We start from the raw sequence: 9,654 nt of genomic DNA on the forward strand, positions 1-9,654 counted from the left end.
GGCGTGTCCTTTTCAAAAATGCAAGAGGCGTTGCTTTGTTGCTGGCCGTTTTCACCAGTGTGTTAAACACACTTTAGAAAGGAGTGTCCCCAGACTATCACAAGGCGGAGATCTCTGATTGTCTGGTGGCGAGACTAGTTGTGTTGCTACCCCCTCTCCCCTTGGATCTCCGCAAGTGATCTGAGGACTCTAAAATTTCACCTGAGCCTCCATCGGCATATGGGTGAGTAGATAATGGCTGAATTTTCATTTTTGGGTGCACTATCCCTTTAAGTTCTTATAATTAGGGTACTGCAGCTGCTAGTAGCTTTAGTTTAGAAAGGTTTTAATATTTAAAGATTCACAGACACCACTGAGGAATACGGATATATTACAAATAATTTACATGTGTAAATGACTTGTACCAACAGGCTTTTGAATCTATTTGCACATTTAAGAACAACAACTTCAGTGCTCAAATGATGTTGATCAAAGGAACTTAGGCACTGCTAATACATTTCAGTAAAAAAAAAAAAAAAAAGCCCCTGAACGAACCTGGCGTATGCGTGAAGCCTGCTTGGAGCTGGGTGCTGTAGTACTGTGGAGTTTCTCCTGAATGGCAGACACAAAGTTGGAGCAGGTCCGTGGGGAGGGGTTGGCAGGGCTTGGTGTGGGGTTGGGGCTAGCTTGGAAGACTGGCATTTTGAAACGCTCCAATCGCTGATTAAATTCTCCCTCACCTGGAGGGAAAACATTTAGAGATTCATTTTTAAACATAAATAGAAATTAGGTCAAACTTAAATCTAAAACTAGAGACCATCTTGTGATGGGATCACACAAACGGTGATCCGCAACTTAAAACGATTGTGGGCCAGGGGTGTAAAGTGGGCTGGCAATAGCCCCGAGCCTACTCCCGGCATCCTTGCTTGGACTACAGCCATCTTCAAACACTGCCTTCATTGTGATCTCAACCACACACTTGTAAAGTTATGTTAAGTTTTCTGACTGCATCTTGTATGGTTTTAATGGTATTGCCTTGACAAAATCTTTCCACAATTTTAATTGACTGTGAGCTGGAGTTCAATCTTAAACTCACTAACTGTCTGTCTGTCTATCCATTATCTATCCATCCATTCCCATATCTATCTATACACACACTTTTATCTATTATTCATTTAATGTCTGTGACAGAATAGAAAATTAAAGCTGTATTCAACAGTGAAAAATCTGAAGGGCTTTTGATTGTGTGTGTGTGTGTGTGTGTGTGTGTGTGTGTGTGTGTGTTCATCTGCATCCTTACCAAGGAGATGCTCTCTGAGGCCCTTTTTGTGGATGAAGAGCGATGGACTGTCAGCTCCAGGATCCGACAGGCACCGCTGGGCAAGAGGAGCTGCACCTGAAACAACAAACGCTTGCTGTTATGAACTACAGCATATATGTTATAATCTGTCACACCTGCTCCACAAAGATTGTTCAGCACTTCGACAATTGTTCTTATATTGCATTCAGACAACCCAGCTTGACTGTTGACCCTGTCTACCATGAAATGTCACCATCTTTAGCAGTAATATAAATCCTGCCACAATACCTGTCAATACTTGTCTGTACACACTTAATAGTTCCACTTAGCTTTAGCTACTAATGCAGTCTGATAGAACAGTCCTGCAATAAATCCTACCTTCATTAAGGTTTTTTTGCTGAATCTGTTTTGGATATGTGTTGAAGCAACGTCAAGATCTTTTTGGGGTTGTTGTTTATGAACAGTAGTCTGTTGAATTGCAACGCACTATACTAAGAGGTGTTTCTAATATTTAGTCTACCTTCGCTGATAAAAATGTGCAGGACAAACTATTCAACTCAAAAGTAAAGGCAAGATTACCCTCTCGTCGCTGGGTAAGTTGCTGGACTCGGGTCCGGACTGAAGGAACCATTGGTGTGTCTGGCTTCATCTCCAGCTCAGCTAGGCGTCCAGAGGAGGATGGTTTAGGACTACGGTTCTCCTGACCAGCTGCCTCCAGACGCCGCCGCTTCTGCCCATCATTCACCTCTGAGACATCAGATTTAAAGATGCACAAGGACAAAAGTCACAAATATACATAACTTACAAGACTGCTGTGAATGTGTAGCCATAAAGATATGAACTTAATACTCTGTAAATGCAGGCACACACAAACCTGATTGTGAGAGGACATTGTCTTCAGAATCTGACAGAGGTGCTCTCTGTCTTTTCAAGTTGACATTGCCATTATTTTCCTCGCCAGCTTCCATACTGAGCTGCAAACAGTGACATTACAGACTGGGTAAGTATTTAAGATATCAGCTGTTATTGAACAGAAACCTTTAATCACAACGGGTTTAGTACAAACAAGAGTCAAGCCGTGGTAGTTTATTTAGCACCTGCTGACTATTACTAGAATAACCTCATGAGAGGTACAGACTGGTTAAATAGGAGATTTCTCAACAGTGAAGGTCATGCAGGTAACTATCATGAGGTAAGGTGATAACTTAGATTAAACTCTAACTAGGTAACGTTATGGTATGAAAAATATTTGGCTAAAATTACTTAAGCTAGCTTCCAGACGTTTTTACACATATAGAGGACACACTAATATTGGCTAACAACGCTTCAGCAGCTCTATCCCCTAAAAGATGAACCGTGACAACGCCCAATTTTTCAGTTTCAGCTCAGGTCACTGTTAAAATAAACACACATTCATAGCAAGCTGTGATAACGTTAGCTACTCAGCTCTTGTTAACACGGCAAAGAACCCGTGTTTGTTAAATTAAATTCACAAACATTTATATCTTGACAACCTGTAAGTTAACTTAACAACTAACGTTAACTACTTGTTAAATGAGCTTACTTAATGTTAGCTTGCTAACAACAGCAACACTGTCCTTTAAGTTCAACTCTGACAAACTTATTTCAAGCTAATTTAGCTAAAGTTGGGCAGCGTACCGATAGCCTAGCTTAGATTGATAAGCTAACGTTAGCAGGAGCACGCTGTCTCGCGTCGTAACAGAGTTAGCAGAGCAATGTAGCGCTAACGTTATATGCTCAGCAAGTCGCTTGTTGTCTTACCTGAAAAGAAGTCTGTGTGAAACAACAGTCTGTATGAAACGGGTCAACGCTTACTGACTGAAAACAAGAAACAACCTTCTTGTTGTTACATGGTCCAGTCTCCTCCTCTAACTTTGAATTTCAGCGGGTCTTCTGACGTTAGCTGTGCATACAAGTGGAGTACCGTAAATACTCTCAAAGAGCGCGGATCTAGCGCCGGTCAAAGTATGATTATGATGATGCCGTTTTACCGTATTAAACCAAGTAAGCACGCAAAACAAGATTCCAGTACATCATCGCAATGGCATTTTTGTAGAGCTCTGACCCAACAAAAAAACTCCCAGGTGTGTGAGGTGTGGGCGTGACACATAGTTTTGACATAGATGTTAACGGTTAAGTCTGTTACATACATTGTTGGTTGTCTATTTATTACACTATTTGTGTGATGTGTCAAAACTATTCTATTTCTATTTCATTTTATTTCCATGATCTGTAAATCAGAAACAGAGTAAACAGGCTGTTAAACTGTGAGAATTAGCTATACAATGTGATCTACTACTGGAATATCTCTCTATTGACATTTAGTGGATAGAGGCTACTTTTGGTGACAAATCATATTATGCACAAAAACGTGCCTTGATGCCCCTCTCTGAGGTGTATGATATTTTTAATGTAATTTTGATTCACACATCCATTCTCCATTGCTACTGTCTCGGGTCACAGTGGCAACAGGTGGAGTTGTCCAAAAAAAACACATTTTTTTCCAGCAACTTATGCTGATGAATAGCATTTGTATTTAACATTTTGTAACAAATAATCAAATGATGTAGTGCAGCCCACTGACCTTAGTGCCACCCATGTATCTCACAACTGAAAACTGATTGATAGGCTATATTACACTGCAACAAGAGAGCGAATGCAGTATGGCAGAAATTTGACTTTGGAATATTTTGTCCAAGTCCAGTTTACTTTTGCGTTAGTATGTTCAGGCATATCAGTAGATGGATTTCTCAAATGTATTTTTGAATGGGAAGTGCTTATGTTTATATAAAAACCTCAGTGCATTACATTGGCAGTCTATTGACGGAGATTTGAAAATCATTTACAGATGATGATCAAGAGGAAATTGATTGGGTTGCAAGTGCATGCAGAGAAGAGATCTAAATAGGTCACAGATGCTTTGCTAAACCTGGGTTTGTGTACGAGTCTGAAAACAGCTGTGATAAGATCTTATGAACATCATGCAATCTCCATCACTTCGGTCTGCTCCGCACAGATTTGCATGAAGGGGGGAAGTGACTCATGTTAAACAAGTGATGTAGTTTACCCTGGAGGAGGCAAAAACCAATTCAGTGGTTGGTATGTTGTGTTTGTATTTATGACCCAGCAGCCATCTGATTAAATACATTTTTATGAACTCCAAACTTCAGTTATTAGTGGTAAGAATTACTGAATAAAAGAGATAGTTTTGGTTAAAAGCTTTGAGATACCGACTTTGAAACTTTAAACCTCACTGTATAGTTTTAATACGGATTAGAATAACTGATGAAAACTGTTGACAGTGCCTGTGGATAATGCAGAATAATGAGGACATTGTTTCTGGGAATGTAATTGCCAGTGCATATATCTGCCATGTTGTGAATGTGGCAGAAATCTCAGAAGCCCATATGACAAAACATGGGCATATTAAACCAAATCTCTTTCCATTCATACCAACCCTCCACACATATATTATGGTCAGTCCTCCAGGACTATATAACATCTACGTACTTGTTGCAGTAAAAACCCACTAACCTCTAAACTGACTTTGGCAGTTTGATTTACCTGAACGTGTTTTCTTTTGCTGGTGGAACCAACTGGATTAACCTGCTGGGGAGAACCAGGGCAAAACTAACCTGCTGGGCCAGTACTGACACCACATTCCTCCTGCTCTCTGTGGGATGTGTTACAGTATGTGCATGCTGTCTTCTCTACATCGGGAAACTTGATTTTCTGTGTGCTAATTTAATTAAATGAATCTGTATGCAACACTTAAGCACCAAGCACTAAACTGAGATAATAAAGTCCCTCAACTTTTGACTCAAGTACCCTTAAAATTAAACGCTCTGGTGAATGCTTGTGCCGAAATGCCCACCCAAGTGTTTGTTGATTGTGATGTGAGCTAAATGAATAAGTGAAATGTAAGCATTTTGGCATCCTTGACTTGAAGACTTGAGATGTGCTTCTTTTTCAATTTGTTTTTTTTAATAAGTTGATATTTGGTTTAAGTGATGCATATTCTCAGAAACTTTTTCAAATGAATTTGCACAAACCAGTTGACACACAGTTCGACTGGAGTTCGCTGGCCCCTGGCAGTCCAGTCATCACAAGAAAATGTTGGCATTGTACATTTTTGCAAATCAGAAATATATTACATACACACGTACCGCATCGTATCGTATCGTATCGTATCGTATCGTATCGTATCGTATCGTATCGCATTGTATTGTATCGTACTGTATCATACTGTATCAACGTTTCAAAAGTGATCTGACTGTCACCTGGAGGTGGAAGGGATGGTGGATAGTGAAACACTTTGGGGAGCACCTGCAGACCAACTTTCAAGACCAACAAACAACACAACTGGGTTTTAGCGACCCATCACTATATATCTAGCTGTTTTTTAGGCACTAAACCTGGGTTGTTTTTTAACAGAGACATTGCTGTGTTTCCAGACAAGACAGTGCCACAAAAAACAGGTACTGTAAACCAAGACAAGATCTGTTCCTAACCATAACCAAGCGGCACACGTTAACCACAGTGTCTGTGAAACATAAAGAAACATAAATATTTTTCAGTGTATCCACTATATAATAGAAAAACGGGAGCCCACAAACACATGGATGTCCACTAGCTACATCTGTTATTTTTACAGTCTATGGCAAAAATGTACAATGGAAACATTTTTTTGGAGACTCGTTGGCCCTTGGAGTTCTGGGGTTTTGGGGCAGTTGCTTGGTTTACCTGGTTGATCCAGTCTCAGGTGGAATGCAGAGCCGGACCTCGCACATTTAATGCCCAGGGCAAGCATCCCCAGGTGGTGCATTAGGCGGACTATGTTGTCTGTAGGAAGATCTAGCACTGGTGGAATGTACAATTTTACAATGTCAAATATTTAAGTTTTAGCTTTAGCTACAGATCAAATACATCTCTCTATTTTGTAAATAACCTTATTAGTTGTGGCAAAAATTATGAACGTACAAAGTCACAGTGTACTTTATGAATCCATGAAATGTTTCAAACAGCAAATATTGTGTGTGTTCAAAGGTCATTTCATGAGTAAACTAAAAACATATATAGTACAAGTGTATGATGAATTGAATGTTCATGATAACCTTTCCATTCACTAAATATACACAGTGATGTAAATAAGATAAATACTGAACCGTCTTTTCTGTTTTCTGTGGTCGTGGAGCTAAATCAATCTTTGCAACAAAGCTGTTACTTCCATCCTCTCACCAGACAACAGCATTTGACGTCATGCTGCTATATGATTCTATAAATGTGATATATGTAAATGTGAAAAGAGGAAGATGAATTTCATCTCTTTTAATGAGAGAATTTAAACCAAAATGTTGCTGCTTTAACTTGAACATACGAATAAAAACACTTGAAATATGATTTACTGAAAATGTTTTTATGTTTTTTATGTTGTACTTTCCCACAATGTTTCAAACATGATAACCTTTCCACGGACTAAAAGTGCACTGAGATGTAGACGAGATAAATACTGAAGAGGCTCTTCTGTTTTCTGTGGTCGGGGAGCTGATTTTAATCTTTACAACAAAACTGTTACTTCCGTCACCTCACCAGACACCAGCAGTCATCTGAGCCTTTCTTGGCAGTGGAATTTCTGAGGAGGTGTGGGGAAATTCTCCCCTGATGTCTCACGGTAGGATTAATATGGGATGGAAAGGCTGACGTACATCATACACCTTTCGGTTCCACAATGGACAGGATTTATATCGGACACAGTGCCGAGAGTCGATCACAGCAAAGAGAGAAGAAGAACAGCATCATCCTCCTCATCCTTTCACTGACAGCATCATGAAGACTCTGTGCATCACTCTGGGGCTGCTGCTGCTCATCGCCTGCTGCTGCGACGCCATGCGTGAGTTTGTGTCTGTGTTTGTGCCTCATCGTCTGCAGAGTTTGTTCACAGACATGTTTGTATTGACTTTATCCATTTACCTTCCTCACAGCTACAGCTGTTCAGATCAACATGGCACCTGGAAACTGCTGCTTCGGCTTTTACAACCGTAGTATACATGTGAAGAGGGTATCCAACATTACCAAGACCCACAGCTCCTGTCCGAAGCAGGCATTCATGTAAGTTTGTGCCACATTCTGCTGCTGTTATTGTCTCGTAACTGAAGATGAAATGACGAATAGAATAATGGATGACCTCCAGGCATCAATACAAAGCCACAGCATGCTTTATAATTACTCTTAAAACACAAAAGAAGAGGGATGACCTGAGTTTTCTCTCCTGTATGTTTCACAGAGTCCACACTATCAGAGGAAAACAGATCTGCTACAGTGGAGCTTTCCAGTGGGCTCTGGATCTCTACAATCAACTCCACAACACTGAGGGCAGCGGTCAGCAGCAATGAAGATGTATTCTTGTATAATACTGTGATGAATTATTGCCTGGTTTTGCAGGTCTATAATATATTTTATTAAATACATTAACTTTATTACTGGCTGTGTTATCTGATTGCTACCTTGTGTCTGAGGTTTTCAATTTAGCCCTTTTATAAATGATCAGATGACTTATGTGTTTTTTTAAGTTTGGTTAACTTAGGTTAATTTAAAACATTAATATTAGGGAAAATGCCTATTCTATAATATATTACAGGTTGCAGACAGGACTTGAATGGCAGGCTCTTGTGTCACTTTGCACACCTTCTCATAATCCCTAGGATCTTTTCTTTTCGTGAGAAAATTCTTTGTCACTAAGAGAGGGCTATAATAATCACACTTACCGAGAGAGGCCACTTGAAATGTCCGCATTTAAAGAATTGTTTTTAATAAAAAACCCATGCTGCTTTCTTTAAGGACATGAATCGACTCAAAGGGACAGATACTGTGAAATCTATCTATCTATGTTTTATATTTTATCAATCTATTCGCAGAGGTTGGGACCCTCAGGTTGGGAACCACTGGTCTACGACATACAGTGTAATTCTTCAATTACAGTGTAATTTATTTTTGAACTAACGCTGTAGGGCAGGCCGGGGTTGGTTAGCGCACTTTTCACTTTCTGACGTATTTCTCTGACATCATTTATGTGAGAATATTCTAAACAGCAGTGAATAAAATGTTAAGGTCTCAACTATAAATATATATGTTTTGATGCTTACAAATATTTTCTAAAATAATGAGATTTGTGATTAAATCCATGTTGCACATTTGTGCCAAACAGCCACATCATGGGGTTGTTTGGCACAATGATAAAATGCAGTGGTTATGAAAAATGATATAAAAATAATTCAAACAAGAACCAAAAAACATGAACATTTATTAGAATATCTGACTTTTTTTTCTTTTCTTTTTTTTAACCAAACCATTTTAGGGTTCCTACACATTTTCAAAGGCAAAATTTCAAAACTTTTCAAGGACCCACAATATAAATAGTTTTTCAAACTCTTATCAAACATTATTTCAACTAGTGGGCATACATGAAAGGAAGAAATGGAATGCGAGGAGAAAATAAGAGACACATGAATGCTTATTAGAGCTACGTTACGCCGTCAGCTCCAAAAATACATTTGCTGTTATGTTAAATTAATTGGAAGGTTATCCACTGAAGATTATAGTATCAATTTTGTTAAGCACAATAAAATTTCCATGACTTTTCCAGGCCTGGAAAATGTGATTGTGAAATTCCATAGCTTTTCCAGGTTTTTCGTGACCATGGTTACTCTGCAATTTAAAGTATTTTATCAGTAGAGCTGTAAAAGTACTTTTACAATTGACAAATCAACTTACTTCATATTAAGTAACAGTCAAAGTTACAAGTGTAAACCAACCCCGCATACATTTGACCCAACTTTGTGACATAATTATCATAGCTAGCTGCCATCAGTCATCACAGGCCTTTGAAACTTCTATCAAAATGTAGCTGATTTCTTTGTCTATTAACTAGACGTAACACATTCCCAACATCTCAATCTAACACAGTTGTATAATACATTTAGTCCACAGACCAAAATGTTAGTGATTTATTAAAGATTTTAACACAGTAAATGAGTGCAGGACAAAAAAGCAAACATTTTGATTTTAGACTGAAAATAGCTGTGTGCCAACCAACCCCGATCCCCCCTACCAGTACAGTATGTCCGATACGTGTGTGTGTCATACAGTGGTGTGAAAAAGTGTTTGCCCCCTTCCTGATTTCTTGCTTTTTTGCATGTTTTCCACACTTAAATGTTTCAGATCATCAAACAAATTTAAACATTAGTCAAAGATAACACAAGTAAACACAAAATGCAGTTTTTAAATGAAGGGTTTTATTAATGAGGAAGAAAAAAATCCAAAGCTACATGGCCCTGTGTGAAAAAGTGTTTGCCCCC

General features: G+C 38.9%; 2 protein-coding genes across 4 annotated transcripts in view; one reads left to right on the forward strand and one right to left on the reverse strand.

The window, feature by feature from the left end:
• The window catches only part of si:dkey-30c15.10 (uncharacterized protein LOC559353 homolog), an 18,461-nt gene extending 15,266 nt beyond the window's left edge, over positions 1 to 3,195 (reverse strand). For all 3 annotated transcript variants that reach the window (XM_050074013.1, XM_050074012.1, XM_050074011.1), the window contains exons 1-5: positions 3,062 to 3,195; positions 2,154 to 2,253; positions 1,859 to 2,026; positions 1,280 to 1,375; positions 535 to 719 (exon numbers count right to left, since the gene is read on the reverse strand). In XM_050074013.1, coding sequence (XP_049929970.1) covers positions 535 to 719; positions 1,280 to 1,375; positions 1,859 to 2,026; positions 2,154 to 2,247 — 543 coding nt within the window. In that variant the 5' untranslated portion in view covers positions 2,248 to 2,253; positions 3,062 to 3,195. The remainder of the gene's footprint in view (positions 1 to 534; positions 720 to 1,279; positions 1,376 to 1,858; positions 2,027 to 2,153; positions 2,254 to 3,061) is intronic.
• Positions 3,196 to 6,952: 3,757 nt separating this feature from the next.
• LOC126408399 (C-C motif chemokine 4-like) lies at positions 6,953 to 7,768 on the forward strand. Its single transcript, XM_050073928.1, has 3 exons — positions 6,953 to 7,190; positions 7,282 to 7,408; positions 7,584 to 7,768. The coding sequence occupies exons 1-3, from the start codon at positions 7,127 to 7,129 to the stop codon at positions 7,690 to 7,692; spliced, it is 300 nt and encodes a 99-aa protein (XP_049929885.1). The 5' UTR covers positions 6,953 to 7,126; the 3' UTR covers positions 7,693 to 7,768.
• Positions 7,769 to 9,654: the final 1,886 nt, after the last annotated feature.

The sequence above is a fragment of the Epinephelus moara genome, chromosome 20 (assembly GCF_006386435.1).
Source record: "Epinephelus moara isolate mb chromosome 20, YSFRI_EMoa_1.0, whole genome shotgun sequence".
Taxonomy (NCBI): Eukaryota; Metazoa; Chordata; class Actinopteri; order Perciformes; family Serranidae; genus Epinephelus; species Epinephelus moara.